The 17,232-nt window shown below is 43.0% G+C and overlaps 1 protein-coding gene across 6 annotated transcripts in view; it reads left to right on the top strand.

Moving 5' to 3' along the window:
• Window positions 1-17,232, top strand: part of SORCS1 (sortilin related VPS10 domain containing receptor 1) — a 528,833-nt gene that overhangs the window by 337,971 nt on the left and 173,630 nt on the right. For all 6 annotated transcript variants that reach the window (XM_019661209.1, XM_019661205.1, XM_019661207.1 and 3 more), the window contains exon 4: window positions 5,095-5,253. In XM_019661209.1, the coding sequence (XP_019516754.1) occupies window positions 5,095-5,253 (159 nt within the window). The remainder of the gene's footprint in view (window positions 1-5,094; window positions 5,254-17,232) is intronic.

The following is a 17,232-nucleotide window of genomic DNA, read 5'->3' as shown; positions in this document are numbered from 1 at the left end:
GCGGAGGAGGGGTTGGGAGTGGTATTCAGGCAAGTGATTGTACTGGGTCCATTTTTCTACAGATTTTTCTTCTATCAATGTATACTTATGTGAACCTTTTTCTGTTTAATCACTTCCCTCTCCTTTTATCACTATTGTTTTCAGTGATTTCCTATTCAAGGGTCATTCTGGGATCCTGTGTAACTTCCCCTAACCCTGTCCTTGAAACAGTCACCAATTGACAAGCATTTACTGCTCTCACCCTCAGTTCATCTGGAGGGACAAATGTTCAGTTCACATTGGGGATAGGCAGCTTTTTCACCCACAGTCGTGAGCAAATGACTCACTTGCTCTGATTACATTTTGCATAATTCATATTTAATATCAAAGCCAGAGGCCTGCAAATAGCCTCTTATATTGTTTATAGATAGATTTTTGTTTGGGCAAAGTGGGTAGATAACTGGAGTGCCCAATTATGGCTATTGCTGTTTTTCTTTGGCATTGTCATTATCATTATGAAAAGGGTTTATCATGCACCTGTGATATGGACATTTGAACTTGAGTTAAGCCTTCAGCAAAGCAAGAGAGATGTCTCCTAGTACATTACCTCCTCTTGATTCCAGTCCACAAAGGACAACGAGTAGACAAATGAGCAAACAAATAATGAACACCACATAAAATAAATATTCTTTGGTTTAGGACCAAAGAGTTGTGGGAAAAAGTATATGCCTATAGATGTTGAAGCTGCCCCTTATGAACTCTGTCCCATCTCAACAGGTAAATGATAGAATTCCAAGATCGACACCCCTAGGAAAAAACCTGGAAAACTAAGTAGTAGGAGCATTTCTTGGAGGAATGCCCCTGGTGGGCGCCCTGGAAGGATCAGACAGCTCCCAGCCAACCTTTTGTAGAATTACAGCATGTAGCCATATGTTGAATCTGAAACAAGTCAGGGAGAGTGAAGAACCATTTAATTTTTGACACCACTAAGCTGTCAGAAGGACTAATACCAAAAAATGTGAGAAGTGACACATTTGAAATCCATAAATTGTATTTCACGTTCATTTGTCACCTCTAGGAAAAGCAAATACAGTTTCTTCCTTCTCCCGGAGTGGATGATGAATGATTGCTTAGTGTTGAGTGGTGGGAGCCTGTGTCGCCATTATTGACTTTCTATGGGAAACAGTTCATCTGCAAACGCAGTCAATGCAGTGTCTGCACACCCTGCATGGTATAAGTAGACTGGTTCTAATCGTTTGTGGGCCAGTCTGAACAGGGAATAATTACTTTCCTAAAGACAGACTCTTCCCTTTGTCTCTACCCTCCTTTCCTCCAAGGAGAACAGCAGGGGTTTATTTAAGAGGACTCAGACTCTGTGTCACAGGGGTCCATGGGCTGCACTCAGCAGAAGGCAAGGATGAAGAGGACTCACCTATTCACTCATTCATTTGTTCATTTACAAAGATGTATAGACCTTCTATAGGCCAAGCTTTATGCCAGGCAAATGATGACCACTCTTTTTATAGGGCTTACTTCAAGAATTGTGCAAAGTTTGGATTCATGCCTTTTACAAAATCCTAAAATTCTGTCATCAGATCATCTAGAATGCAGGGGATCAAACACAGCAAAACACCATTTATTCAGAGTCACAGGAAGAGCCAGAAGTGGATAGAGAGCCAGTGTAAACCAGTAAAAACAGTGATCATTGGACATGTTTGAGGCATGCTATTAATTTTTGAGACGTAGTCACTAACTTGAAGTTATCATTTTGATATTTCCCAGTTGAACAACTTCTGGAGAAGATAGGACTTATTTATTTATGAACAACATCATTTATGTCTGAAGATCAGATCATATGTATTATTTATAGTGTTTCTTTTTCTCCAATAGGTAAAACATTTTCTATTTACATCTTGCTTAAATTCTTTATTTACTTGTTAACTTATTTACTTTTAGTAACCTACAAAATGGCAGAACAAACCTCAACCCACTTGAAATAAAATTGCTGAAGAATTTGAATTTGAAGACTGAAATAATAAGATTTCACTTATTTGGTTAACACTAATTTATTAAATGCACCCATTGTAACCTAGTTATGTTGAAGGTTGTGATTAATACATTGTACACAATGATGTGTACTAATGTGTGTGCATGCATTGGCGTTTGTCATTCAGTTGGAAGTGAATATAGGCCAAAATATTAAATTTTTAAAAATCAGAATAAAAAGCTCAATCTATGATGTAATATACAGATGTGGATTAAAGAAGTAGAAGGAAGCACAATCATTGTTTACTTTGCTGAAGAGATCGGATCATGAGCAATTTATTTTTTTCGTTTTCTTTTGAAATGCTACTGGTGATCTTACAAGTTGTGCGTGCAATAAAACAATGACTAAACAAAAATGGATCCCGATTGATCCATTTGTTTTGAGTGGATCTGAGCAGAGATTTGAGAGAAGAACCATTGTACGTTTTGTATAATGTAGACACGCCTATAAATCTTACAGGGGGAATTTCCTATACATCTTTCATCATTTCCAAAATGCCAAATTTGCCCCCCCCCCCAAGGAAAAAATTGTCAAATTCCCAAATAGAAGGTTTCAAGTAAGGACAAGTAAGGACCTTATACAGAAGGTGAGATTTTGGGCTATGTGTTTTTAGTACCCAGGGGAAAAAAAAATACAAGGAAGCCAGACGTTTCATTTATTCAATACTAAGTAGCCATATTTGAAAATATATGCATTATTCTACCTCCTCTCTCCCTCCTTTATTTAGTATCACCTGAATACAAAGGCTGATGACTTAGAGCATACATGAGTATCAAAACCATTTTAAATAAGTGATAAATAGAACCCAGCTTGGTTTGAGGCTGTTCTGTAAGCCCAGTGTTTTTACTTTGCTGAAGTAGTCTGCCAGAAGAAGCAGGTGGTGAGATTTTCACTCATGGGAAGGGAAGAAAACATATCCTGGTTAACAGGGAAACAGACTATCAGAGGGAGAAGAATCACCTTGCCTGAGACAATAGATGCCCTATAAAACTGAGCCTCTTCGTATTATTATGGAAATTACTTTTGGCAGTGGTGCAAAAAGGTTGTTATCTATTACCGTTAATTGTGGTTGGAGACACAAAGCAGTATGATCATTTGCAGACCTACTTGCTATTTGGAAAACAAGAGCTTTTGTGTGCCAGTAAATATGAAGTCACCTGGAAATATTCTTGTGAATTTGGGAGCCATCTGAACATCCTTGTGTAATGCTTGCAATAGATTTTAATGGAGCCATGTGAGTTTGTACTTAGCAGTGCAAACTCCAATGGCTCCATGTCAGCCATTCGATGAAGGAACACTCTCTGCCTGGTGAATGGGAGACAGAGAAAACTCTAACTGTGTCAGGTTTTATGGCTGGGAACAGTGGCTACAGTGGAACATGGAATGAGAGTCAATGAGCCTCTGGTTTTGTGTGTGCTCTTCATCTTGTCCGGAGTGCAGCTGGCAGTCGCAGCATTTTGCTCACCTCACCGCATCCCTTTCCTCCTGTTCAAGAAGGGGAGGTGGAAAGAATAGCAAGGAACCTTCAGTCCATCCTGGATAATATAAACACAGTTCAGGCTGAGTGTGTCTGGCGTGCAATCCTCATGTGCTATTTGCAGTGACAGGGCACCGCTTTCAGAGATGACACTAACTATCCTGAGGTTTTACTATGATGGCCTCCAAACGCTTGAGAAATCTCTGTGTGTCTGCCTGGCACTCTACACTTCTAAGATATGACTTTTTTTTTTTCTTTCTTTCTCTCGTCTTTTTCTGGAACTGCCGCATCCCTGGCTGGTAATGTTTAAACCCCGGGCTGCAGTGAGTTCTCTGCATATAGCCACACATGAAGCATATCGTTCATGCATCTGCGAACCAAACTCAGGAAGCGCCAATTAATAAGTGGATGGGGAAGACGTCAGTGGTTAGCCTTCAGGCCACCTGTCTGGAGGCATTAGGGATGCACTCTGAGTGAAAGGAGATCTGCAGAGAGTCGGGAATGGGCCACTTTATCATGCACTTCTAGAGGCATAAAACGAGAGAGTAAACATCAGTTTTCCGGGCAGCCTCTCCATCTCGTTCCTATTGTGGGTGGTTCACACCACTCTGGCCAAGATTAGCTGTCCCAAAGAGAGAGAGCAAAGCCTCTGAAGCTGTGAAGTGTCCGCATGTAGAGCATGTTGTCTTATCAATAGCCCAAAGGTTGAGAAGGATCTCCCATTCTTTCTGAGGAACTTCCATTTGGTTCTGCTCAGACTTCTCTGGGCATCTTTCTAGCTTCACATGACTATTCTGAAAGTGCTTCCCATCCATTCATTTGACAAATATTTACTGAATATATAATATATGCTTGGCCTCACTCTAGCATCTGGGAATACACCCGTGGGGGAGAATAATAGAGACATATCAATATCCTTATTCTTATGGGGTTTATGTTCTAGTAGAGCATATGTGAACAATAAACAAAATAAACAAGTAAATTATATAGCCGGGTCGAAGATGAGAAAGTGGCCTTTGTGAAATTCCCAGAGAAGGCTTTAGAAAGGCCTGCCTGTGACTCAGGACTCAAAAAATCTGAAGGCAGGATGACATGGGGTATTTTTGATATGAACAGAGGGCTTCGGGAAGGGAGAAGAACCAGTGGACTACATCCCTTTCTACTTTTTTTCCACCTTTCCCACCATGGACCATGACGAGTCTTGCTCTTTCATCCCTGTACAAATGAAAAGTAGACAAGGTACAGTAGGAAGAAGGGTTGAGGTTAGGGGAACAGCGGGAAATATTTCAGGCTAAGGAAATAACCTTGGGGAGGAAACAAGGAACCCTCGAGAGGAGAAGAAAATTCCTGTCTCTCCCTTGGTTCCAACCTGTGCTGCCTCTTTCATTTCTTAGTGAAAATTGTTTCATGCCATTGGTCCAAGGCAGGAAAACAACCTGGCCCAGTCAAGGTTCCCGCTTGGCCAAGTGTTCTTTGCTTTTTTTTTTTTTTTCCCCCCTCCTACGTCAGAATTTTAGCTCATTTTCCAGTTTTGGAAATTTGTGAACTTAGCTTTCTGTTATTTTCTTTCCCCAACAATTCTTTGCTGTAGATTATGTTACTCACGGACCCAGAGATCGAGAGCAGTTTATTGATCAGCTCAGATGAAGGTGCGACCTATCAGAAGTACCGGCTGAACTTCTACCTCCAGAGCTTGCTTTTCCACCCCAAGCAAGAGGACTGGATCCTGGCATACAGCCAAGACCAAAAGGTGAGCACGATTGCCTTGTCTGAGATGACGGCATATGGTTCTCCAGGAAAAAAGTCCGCTAGTTCATCATGTCTGCATGTCTTCTCCATGATCAATTTTGTTCTGCGCAGTAGCCTGAACTGTGGGCCAATGGGGTGAGCAGCAGCAAGGGCCCCAGGCCGCCTGCTGGAGTTTTGTACATATTTGAAACAGCGTGAGAAGGAAAAGCTAGACACTAAGGAATTCCTTGTGGAGAAGCAGTTCTCAACCTAGATGTTTCAGGCCGCCAGGAACCCCTGACTTCCATGGAATCCATGACAGTGTTTTGTGTATGTGGAGAGGTGGTCACTTTCCTGGATAAATAACCGGGATAGCTTTTCTCAGACCTTAAAGGGAAGAATGACCCCCAAACGGATAAGAACACTACCTAGGAATTTGCTAAAACAGTGGGATAAATGACCAGAGGAACAATAATTGGAACCAGATTTTCTCAGGACTTTTCTTCTCTTGCTGGTTGCGTTGGTGGAGCGTCCCACTTTGTAAAGAAAGTATTGAACAAGGTTATGCTCTTCTATGGCTTTGCATGTGTGTGTGATATATGTGTATATATTTTTGGGGATAGATACTATAAAGTATAACACATCCTCTATACTACAGATATACTATAAAATACATATAGCCCCTGCTTTTAAGGAACTCACATTCCCAGGTTGAATACTAGGCTAGCAACAGACAATGCAATTAAATGAAAAGAAACATCACATACACAGGCGAAAGTGAGAGAGACTACCTTAAAAGCCAAAAGGAAAATAGTGAGATACCGGAATGCTGTTTGTGAAATGCATGATTCAGTGAAGGTATTCTTAGAATTCTCCTTTGAGGACTCACTTATTAGACATTATACATATTTAAAGAAATACTGGACTCACATGAGTGAATAGGATATTCTAGGGTTTTATGTGTCTGGGCTGATAGAGATCTGTCTCCTGAAGAGAGTGGAATGGTATAAGCAACTTTCCAAGGTCTATATTGACACAGGCATTTTGTAGGAAGAAAAATTCTTAGTATTGGGAGGTTTTTTTTAAATATTGGGGAGTTGGGGGAGGGGAATAGCACTGAGGAATCGGGGAAGGGGAACAGACAAGTTGCTGTCGTTTTGTTCTTCAGTCTAGTTGTGGAGGACGTCGCTTCACTGGCCCATGTTGGTATTATCATTGCGCTCTTCCCGGTTGAGGCAGATAGGTCGCCAGCCTCTGGACGGCTGCTCACGCCGGCTGCTGGCCGCTCACGCTGGCTGCCAGCCACACACGGTAGCTTATGGCAGCCCACTGCAACTTCACTGCAGACTGTGCCGTCGCCGGTGACTCACGGTAGTCCAGCTACAGGCTAAGCTGTTGTTCACCATCTTAGCTGTAGAGGGCAGTGTCACTGGCCCCCATGTGGGATCCGAACCAGGGCCCTGCTGCTCAGAGCTGGCGTCCCAAGCCAGCTCTTAACCAACCATGCCACTTGGCTGGCCCAGTATTGGAGTTTTATGCACACCGCCCTTACTGCCAAATAAAATGCACATTAAGCCTAAAAATGGAAGAGATTTACAATTAGTATCAATTGTTTTTTTTGTTTGTTTTTTTTTCCTCTTGAGCACTCTGGCTACCCTTTCAGTAGAAGGTACAGTTTCATTCCCAAAGTCAAGCCACAGTGCATCTGGTCCAGGAAGGTGCAATTGCTGGAGGCGAGGCTGAGAAGCTCAGGACACAGAATATTAATCATTTAATCCACTGGGTTATTGTATTTTATTTGACAGCTGGTTGATTTTCTCCATAATGCTGGAGGCACAGTGAGGGCCAGCTTTACCTGGCTAAGTGAATAACATGAGTCTTTGCAGTTGTGCTAACGCAGATGCCCCGCTATGTAACCCTTCCTGTTCCAGCACTTCAGTATTTCCCATGATCACTGTGGCAGAGTGGGTAACCCTGGAAGACTTGGGGCCTCTGGGCTGTGGCCCCTACTCAGCCACTTACAGTGAGCAGTACTTCGTGTTGGCTTCCTTTGCTGTAATATATGTTTGGACACATAATTATAATTGCAGGTGCACTTCCAAAAAAATTGGGAAAACAAATATTAAACTCCACATCCATTTTAGGTGATCTGCATGGTTTCCTGTTAGTACAAGATCAGTACGGTATGGAGTATTCAATCCATCTTGGGAGAGAATATTAAATACACATGAGTTCACCAATAATCTAAGAGAAGCCAAGAAAAGCAGTACCCTCATTCACACATACCAGATACCCAATCAATATAGCTGGATCGATTATATGAAATTGGCAGCCCAAAGTTCAGGAGATAAAGATCTCAAGAAATGATTTCTCTGGGCCTTAATTAGTATGTCATATTTCTGTTGGGGGCACATGTACACAAGAAGGATGTCATAAACAAAAATACAAAGTTAGAAAAAAAACACGATTACAGGATTGTGAATTTGTGTGGCTGAAACTGAAATTTGATAGAGCTAGTTATATACTTTTGAAACAAAATCTTGATTATTTACTGTTTTGACTGTTTTGTTGTTAGACAAAATAATTTTTGCTTTTCTAATTAGTCACCCTTTGAAAATTTTGGTCAGTGGAATTACGTGTTCAGAGCTATAGACTACAAAAGTTAATTTGGTAGAAATATAAGGATGAATGAAATGTTGTAAATGATCAAAAGCAAGAAGACCAGTTAAGACGATATCATAGTCATCCCAGTCTGGACTAAAAAGTGTCTTTTGTGATGATACACTAAATGAATTCTATCATTTTGGAGCTGGAAGAAGCTTAACAGTCTTTGCTCTGTATGTAGCTCAGAACTAAAACTCTGAGAAGTTAATGAATTTTCCCAAAGAGAAAATCTACTCATTGGTATCACATGTCAAAGTTCAGTGACTGGAATAAAGCCTTACCTGAAATTTGGTAGGCTTCTCATACTTAAGGGTGATACCCTGACGTTAGCAGATGGGCAGAAACCCACCTTTCTGCTAACCTCTCTGTGTCTCCAGGAGAGAATGAAGGGGACATCATCCTGGGGGGAAAAACAAAGTGTGGATAACCTGCTAGCACATGTAGGGGTTGGAGAAGAACTCTATATCTCAGGGCTTGAATCATGGAATGAGGGGTGGGGCATTAGCTGGGAGAGGAGTGAGCTGCAGCCGTCAGATGAGCCATTAGCGGATGGGGTTGGCTGGACGTCAAGTTGAGAGCGTCTTGTCGCTACTCAGGTGGGTCAGTGATATGGAAATAATAGCTGGCAATCACCCATGAATCATGGAGCCTTTAACACTAATGAGATGCAGCTGTGAGCACCAAGGAGTACCCCACGCTGGTGTTGGCAGAGCAATGACTACATTTGCCCAGGAAAAAGGAACACCTTCCATAGAAGTATTGCTCATTGATTTATCTGTGACAGCTGCCATTGCTGCTGCTGCAAAAACTCCCAGCTATGAGCTTAGCCTCAATGCCAGTGTTGAGTCTGCTGGATGCTGTTTGATACCAGCCGATGGTGAACAGAATTTTCAGGCCAAAGAGACTGTCTCTTAGAAAGTACCTTGTTAAGATCCTTTCAGAACTTACCTATAAACAGATTCCTCTTCTTCCTTTTTCCTTGTGTGCTGCCCTCGTTGCATCTTCAGGCATATGCTCCCTCTTTTGAAGACATAACCACCTTCATGTTTCTCTTATTTCCCTGCCATTGCATCTCTCTCCTTCAATGAGTGAGACCTGAAGGCCCCGCGGACAGAGGCTAGATCTCTGGCTTCTAGGATGGAGCCCATACAGATGGGACTGTGATGCTGTAGTCTGGCTGCATTTCATCTTCAATGCCTGAACACCAGCGGAGGCTTTTGATGTGAGCAGTTTAGGAGTCTCAAAGAGTTTTGAGCAGATTGTCCTTTCTGGCCCAAGACAGAGTTTTACTGGCCATCACTTCCTCGAAAACCAGATAAAAGAAACAAAACAAAACAAAAAAACAACTTTTAATCAAATGCCCTCAGAATTCATAAAATCAGGATATGTTGATGTTTTGGCCTTTTTTTTTTTTTAGAGAGAGAAATCGATCAGTGGTGTTTGGTGTCTAGGTGGTTGCCAGAAGGTACCTCACTCTTGAATTGGCCTGCATCTCTCCAGGCACCACTGGAATGACTGAAGGGAAAAGATCTGCAGCCTTTTTCCCCTTTGAAGTTCTAGAGGAAGCTGCCTGGCTGCTTAGGAAGCCTTGTTGGGGGACTTCCACAATTAGAAATAGAAGCTAAATTCCTTGGCCTCTGAAGGGTCTATGTGAGGATGTGCCTTTGGAAAAACCCTGGAATTTCCAGGGAAACAAACATTACAGACTTCATGGAAATTTTATATCAAGTGGGAAGAGGGATAATGGTCACATAAAGCCACACACCTCGTACTCCTTACGGAAAAACCCCCCCAAAAAAACGAAGCAGTGAATCACTGTGGACACTATGAAAAAGTCCACGATGTTATTGTAGGAACACCAAAATCTTGCTTTTCTTTATTTCTGTATTTTTCTTTTAAAAAAAATTCTGTAATTAAGCAATAGGCAAACCAAACATTCTGTGCATCCTTTTGGTTTCTTCGCATTAAGAAACCGAGCAAGTAGAACAACGGAGATTCAGTTTTTCCTTTCATTGCTTGCTTTCCCCCACTTTCTCGCCGCAACACAGAAAACCACCCGAGGAAGGCTTAGCAGCAGGCTGCGTCTTCCAACTTACATCTTTGTTTTAATTTGGTGATAAACTAGTGTACAAACTGTGCTATAAAACGCTGCCTCCAACGGCATCTCTCAGTCTCCCTTAAACACCTCACTAAACACGATGTGTTGGGAAACATTTGAAATGAGAGAAAACAAAACACAGATGTGACTGAAAGGGGGAAAAAAAAAACCCAAACAGAAGAAAAGTACAAGAATATTCATACACCTCTGCATTGCCAGCCATCCTGGGGCCCTGAGCTAATGGCCTCTCTGTTTGCGGTTGTACTGGAGGAGTGGTTTGTAAAGGGGGAGTCTGTGATGACTGACATGACCACTTCAGACTCCCGAGTAGCTCTGGGGGGGGGGGCGGCGCCTTTGCTCTGCGTACTCAGGCCAGCGCTCCCTCTTTCTTGCCTTGCTCTGTGGAAGGGGTTCCTGTCCCTCCGCACAAGCAGGAGGGACTACTTTTCTGTGGTCCTGGGCAGCGTGCTTCTCCTCCCACCCTCGTGGATGAGTAAGTCCATCTAGGCCATGACCTCAGTTCCTACGCAGACAAGCAAGACACCTAACTGAAGGAAGTGGCTGGTTTGGAGCTGTGGGGAACTCGGAGCAGGGATTCATTCAGAAGGGGGGATACTGGTCAACCCGAGACCGCTGTTCTTGCCACAGGGGATGGCTCTTCCAGTGTCACCAGACCTTCAGGTTTTTTCCTCTGAGGAAAGTAATAATCTTCCTTTGTTTGAAATGTGATATTTTAATTTTAATTGTTTACAAAATTTAAAACAGAAGTGGTGCAGGCCAAATCAACCTCACCTGCTGCCTTGTAGGTAGTCCCAAATCACTTTTACTTCTGTCTTTCTCATCATCTTTATTTGGTTCCTGTTCATGGTTCTCTCTGTCTCCCTTATTTTAGGAGATGTTAAGATGTTTTGTGATGTAAAAAAAAATTCATCTAAATGAGTAATCATTTCAGTGGAGGGAGTATAAAACTTCTAAGACAGTTTGGTGGGCCACCCTTCATTTGTGGCAGTTATGGAATAGTCACAAATTTATGTTCTCAGTTATTCTGGAGCTCTCGCAGTCAGCAATCCAGGTAATACCACGTGGGCACCTGCATGATGCCTGATCGCCTCTGTATTTCAAAGAAGCACAGTTTATCAAAAGTATGAGAAATCCTGATTCTTGAATATTGACCTCATCTTCGGCATTTTGGTATCTATGGGTAAGAGACATGCAAAACTGAAACATGGTTTTAAAGGGGGAGAACATATTTTGATAAGGAGGACTTTTTTCATAAGTAATTGAAACCCTAACTTTTAAGAGTCAGCATTCTCTCTATGTATGAAAGCTGAATGAATTAAAATCATATATTAATAGAAAATGAGAATGATATGGCCAATGTTTTGATAGTCTGTAATAGAATTTTAGTAACTTGCATAAAAGTAATTTTTTTAAAAAAAAAGAACTACTTTTAGTTCTCTCCTAACATATATATGCTTGTTTTTTTGTTTTTTTTTTTAATCTTTCTTTTCCTGACTGGGCATTGAGAGAGGGGCATTGCTTATCATGGCTGCTTGGAATGCTGGGTGTTTCCTAGGAAATAACGACCACTTGAAAAGGGAATAGATGTCATTATTTTCCAAAATTCAGCCACACTGGTTTCTCATCACTGATAGACAATATGGCAAGCTAGGTAAGAGCATCAGCTCGCTACTCTGTGAGGCCCTACCAATGGCTGTGTGGCCTGCAGCTGGTCACTTAACTTTATAGTTTCTCCAATGATAAAGTGGAAGTAACAATAACAGTACCTGCTCCACAGGACTGCTTGAGGATACTGAGATAACATATGTAAAACGCTTAACACTTAACAGAGCCTGGCACATAGCAAGCATTGCATAGATCCTAGCCAATGTATGCATGATTCAGAGACTTAAGAGATTGCCAACGTGGTGGAGAGTATATGGATTTAGACACAAGGCTGCCTGAGCCATGGTCCAGTGCCTTTTCATTACCTGAAGTTTGAGGCACTTGAGTCGATGTTGAATGCCTTCCTAGTCAGTCACTACAAGGTACCATGGAACCAGAATGAGTGGAGCAAGGGAGAACTAACATAATGCTCAGAAAATATTATGGAGTATAATGACAGTAAACCATTACATGTCAAAGTATTTGTCTTCACACTACCTCTCTTTTTGAATAAGCCTAGCAGCCCCTTAATGTCAAAGGGCAAATTGAATAAAAGAGAAATGGATCTTTGAAATTCAATCCTCTGGGGATATTCAGATGATTTTTGCATAAGCATAAACACTTAGGAAACTGATATCTACCTTATACCATCATGTTTCCCCAAGGCACTGCATTAAGTAAAAAGGCACTCAATTATTTATAAGAAACATGTTGAGCATTATGCACCATGCTGGTTTGGCAGGATTTCCATGTGCTTGAAACTTCCCAATATCAGAGCTGATTTCTGATCTCATGAATACGTAAGTAATTTAAGTATCCAAGTACAAAACTGGCAATTAGAGTAGAAACCAGGGAACTTGCTTAAATGTCAACCCCTATGCTTGTTGATAGAACAAACTCTCAAGCACAAATATGGTCTTATGCAAGCAACGAAGACCTGTGTTCACCTTAGATACCTATGACCAATTTGTATCACTATTTTTCAGTTGCTACCTTGGACAGTCATTTCTGTTCCTTGTGATTTGAGTGAAATGGGCTGCAAGAATGAAGAGAAATACACATTTTAAAAAGAGTGATAGGGGTTCAAGTTTGGACAGACACAACTATGCTATTTGATATATTGTTTGGCTTGTGCAGCTTTTTATCCAGTTCTTTTGACCTGGTCCACCCACTAGCATTTGTCTGATGGATTAAGGTGACTCTTTAATCCAGGAACCAGCCTGGGAAAGTTCGAGGACGTTTGACATCATAAGAGAGCATAGATCTCTTAAATGAGCAGAAGCGCTACCCAGAAAAGAACTATCTCTAAGGGTGGACCTTCAGAATCTAGTAATGCTCAGATGTTCTTCTACGTGCTTCCTCATCAAGAGTGGTTGCCACCAACAATGTTGACAAGGGAGGGAGTGGTGTGGGGGATGAGGAATTCTTCACCTTGTGAACAGACACATTTTTGTGAATGTATGACTGTGTGGTTTTCACATTAAAAAAAAACGTAAAATGTTATCTAGCCAACCTCCCAACTTCAGTGTAATAATTAACATATTGTAAGTATGGATTGCAAATGGCACATTCAGTGTTCTAAGAGACCCAGAGCACCCAGGCCAGGACCTCATAGCTGGCAAGAGGAAAAGAAACCAGGAGTGAGGTCCTCTCCTAAAATCTCCCTATTCTTTAACTGAGCCATATTCCGTTAGTATAAAATATCACTGGATGGAAAGGCACAAACACAGATCCCCCAGGCTCTCATTCTCCTGACCTGCTCAACTCCAGGGCCTCCCTGGCTGACCTTACTGCATGTATGGTGAGAACACATCCCGGAACATGACGAGCTGTGAACCAAAGGGGCCTCAGCTGCTCCAGAAAAGGCCATGCTCGGCGGTAGTCAACCTCAGAGGCTGGAGACATACAAGTGTTGTCTAAGATTCTTCATTGCTTCCCAAACAACTGGAAGAAAAAGGCAATTGCATCTGCTTGTCCCTGTCATCTCTCCTCTCCTCCGGGTCTGAAGGCAAAAATTGGGACAAAAAGGAGAGAGAGAGAGAGAGAACTAGCATCGACCATTTACTCTATAGCAAGCAATGCGCCAGGCTTTTCACATGAACCTCTCACCTCGATGCTCTCTCTTTTTTTTTTTATTAGTTTCAGGTGTGCAAAACAATGCACCAGACATTTATACCCCTCACCAAGGGATAACCCCCCTCCCCCAATCTACTACCCCTCTGACATCATATATAGCTGTTATGGTTCCACTGATTGTATTACTTATGCTGTTACCTCGATTCTTACAACAAACATAAAATGTATCATTATGCCTGTTCAGCATGTGGGGAGCCCGAGGCGCCAAGGGGCTAAGAACATTCCTCATGGTAGCAGATCAAGTGATGGCAGCGCTAGGGGTCTCACCCTCGTTTAACTCTCCTCACACTCGGTTCTCACTGCACCAAACACTGGCCTCCCTAGAAAAGCCACTGCGATTTTCCCCCCCTTTTATTACCTTTCTTTTCTATTTTTATTTAAGCGTCTTCTTCCTGCCCAACCTGCCACGTGACCTCCCCCTCTGACAGATGCTGCCGGACCCATTTGAAGGGCTGAGTTTCACAGAGTGATTGTTATTTCAGGGTCACCTGGGAGAGGAAGGGCGCGGGAGGAGCCAGTGAGTAAGAGGGAAGTTGCCCCTGGCTGGTTCCCAGGCACCCAGGAGCCCCTTATGAGTCAGCAGACCAGCTAGTGACACTGGGAGAGACACAAGCACTGGGGCCCCTGCACAACTGCTCCTCCGGCCTTGCCCCAGCTCTAGGCCCAGGGGTCTGCATGGAAATCCCACCCTTTGCCTGGGCAAATGATGGAGACTTTCAAAAGTGACCCTCTCTCATGCTTGACATCGGGTCAGATGTTTAAAAAAATGTGGTTAGTTCTGTTTGTTTATTTTTATAATATTGGTTCCTTTTCTTCTTCTCTCACCCAGGGGCCCTGACTGACCTAGGCACTCATCCCTTCTCTGCCCTGTAGTTCTCAACTTCTAACTGATTTCTCTCCTCCGTTTCCATCTTCACACTGCTAATGCATCCATCTTACTGAGAACAGCTCCAATTATGTTCCAAGTGACAATTTTCTTCTACTTACTTTTGCCTCTCAAAACTGCTGAGCTGCTTTATCTGTGCATTTAAAGAATGGTATGATTACTCCTATATGGGATTATATGGGAGATGTGATATAGATCCTTATCTTAACTTCTAATTATTTTATTTATCTTGTATTTATTTCTCCATCTATATTATAGAACCTTTTAGGCCAAGATTCCATCTCATACATTTCCTCTTATACCTCCAGACTGGGGTGCACAGGAAGTATCCCCAAGTTGAACTGGCCCACGGTCACATGTTGACCCTTTCTTTCCCAGCCAGCCCAGTTCCATATGTCTGATGCCCCAAGCTGCCTCAAAGTACCAAACCCAATTGTGGGGCATGTGACAGACTTCAGTGACAGCTGGGGAGTGTCCAGTGACAGATTGGATCCATTCAGCCTAGGGAGAGATTGATGGAGCCAGTGACGTGTCATCCTTCTTGCTCACTCTTCACCAGCAAGGCCTCAGCATAGCCTTGGTGCTCCTGTCTCCTGACCCCATTGGCATTTGGGTCCAGTCTGCGTTAGCTCCCACAAGTTATGGCAGTGTCACATTCATCCAGCCTGCCCCAGGCTTCACTTGCAGACTTTGTCCCCACTTCCCTTTCCTTTAGGCATCCCTGCCACGCTAGGTCTCTTGCAGTTGATAAAAGAAGAATAGCAACACCACTCTGAGCTTAGCCACGCTGTTAATTTGCTCAGACTGACCTGTTTGCCCTGGAACACTCTTCTCCACATCTTCATACTGAGAAATTTTAACTGGACTCGAAGCCCACCTTGAAATCTTTGGCAGATTCCCAATGTGTCCTCTCATGCATCAGCCATTGTAGCGCTCTGAACAAAATTGTACATGTCACGCGACACCGTCTGTGATATAACCTGACAAGCTTGCTGCTTCTTTAAGTAACTTACACCTTTTTGGGATGGGGGAGCTGTCTTGAATGGTCACCGTGGCTCTCTCACTATGTATCGCTGTACCCTCCAGCCAAGAAAAGACTCATATCGGCACTTAGTAAAGTTTCATGAAATGGTTTTCGGTACCACAGAATGCGGTTTCCCTTGGGAGTGAGTTCTGGCTTTCTCCTGTGCTGTGGAACCCAAGCATATTTCTGAAGATCGTGGGTTTTTCTGGATTGATTCTCATTCTTCCTGTGGAGGTTGGTGGAGGAAAGAGATTGATACAGGAATGCCTTGGTTTGCAAGCATAATTTGTTCCAGAAAGAAACTACTCGTATTGTAAGACATCGCTCATTTGCCACGTTAAAATGTATTAGAAATGTTTGCTCATCTTAAGGAGCACTCGCAAACCAAGGTACTCGCAATCCAAGGTTTTACTGTATTTGTAATGCCTCAGGCCTGGCATTAGGAATGCATTTGAATTCCTGAGGTACCATCTCTTTCCTGCTAAGATGAATGCAGTAACAACAGTGAGAAGTGGAGAATCATGAGGTAGATGAGAGCTTCCCTAGGGCAGCATTAGGCTGAGGCAAATAAAATAGAACTGGCAGGGTTTTCTGTCAGCCTTTTCAAGAAGTGCAGCTTGCAGGCCTCCTGCCTCTAAAATGTTCAGGGCAGAGAAGCAAAGAGGCGTGAGCAGGCAACCGTAAAAAGAGCCAACAGCAGGAACTGTTCTGCCAACATGGGTGCCTCTCCAGGAGCCCGAGTGGGGAAGACCCGGGGACCTGCCTCCTGACAGGGAAAGTCGTCACGGGGAACTTTGTGGTGAGCTGCGCCCAACCCCATCAACCCAACACTTAAGGCATGTCAGCATCCTTGCCTTCTGTGGAATTGTGCCCTTGGACCAATTTCCTGGCTGCAACAGAAAATGCCTAAAGTGTACCTGTCTAACGATCTGAAAAGCAGGGCTGCATTCATCCAATTTAGGAATATTGAAATGACCTTCCAGGGATAGTGACAACGGCAAGCTTTTGCATCAACCTAAGGAAGTTGGATTTCTCCTCAAAGAAAGGCAGTGCTCTTCTAGCGATTCAACCAAAATGTGAAAGGCGAGAAGATGGGGAGTGAAAATTGGAAATAACTGCTCTCACGCCCCGCCCCCTTTTCTCACCCCATCTTCATCTGCTGCAGGTTAGGAATCCTGAACAAAGCAGGCGAATCTCACTGTTGCCCGAGCCCAAGCTGTCTGTCCCCTACTGCACCCCTCTTTTGCTCCCTTGGAGCCTGTGTCCCTCATCCAACTTGCAGCCCTGCAGGTCTCCTGAGGATGGTCCCAGAGATGATTGAACGATTGGTTAAAAGCGCCTCACAAAAGTAACCTTTGCAATTAACTGAATTTTTATCTGCACTATTCTTATGGCAGACAAAGGCAGATGGCAAAAAAGAAAAAGAAAAACAAATAAAGAAAGAATGTGAGGGCTGTCAGAGAGAGAGAGAGAGAGAGAGAGAGAGAGAGAGAGAGAGAGAGAGAGAGAAAAGAAAGGAAGGAAGGAA

Source organism: Hipposideros armiger, unplaced genomic scaffold (genome assembly GCF_001890085.2).
Source record: "Hipposideros armiger isolate ML-2016 unplaced genomic scaffold, ASM189008v1 scaffold_339, whole genome shotgun sequence".
NCBI lineage: Eukaryota > Metazoa > Chordata > Mammalia > Chiroptera > Hipposideridae > Hipposideros > Hipposideros armiger.
The sequence above is the reverse complement of the archived record's forward strand: the minus strand, read 5'-3'. Positions and strand labels throughout refer to the sequence as shown.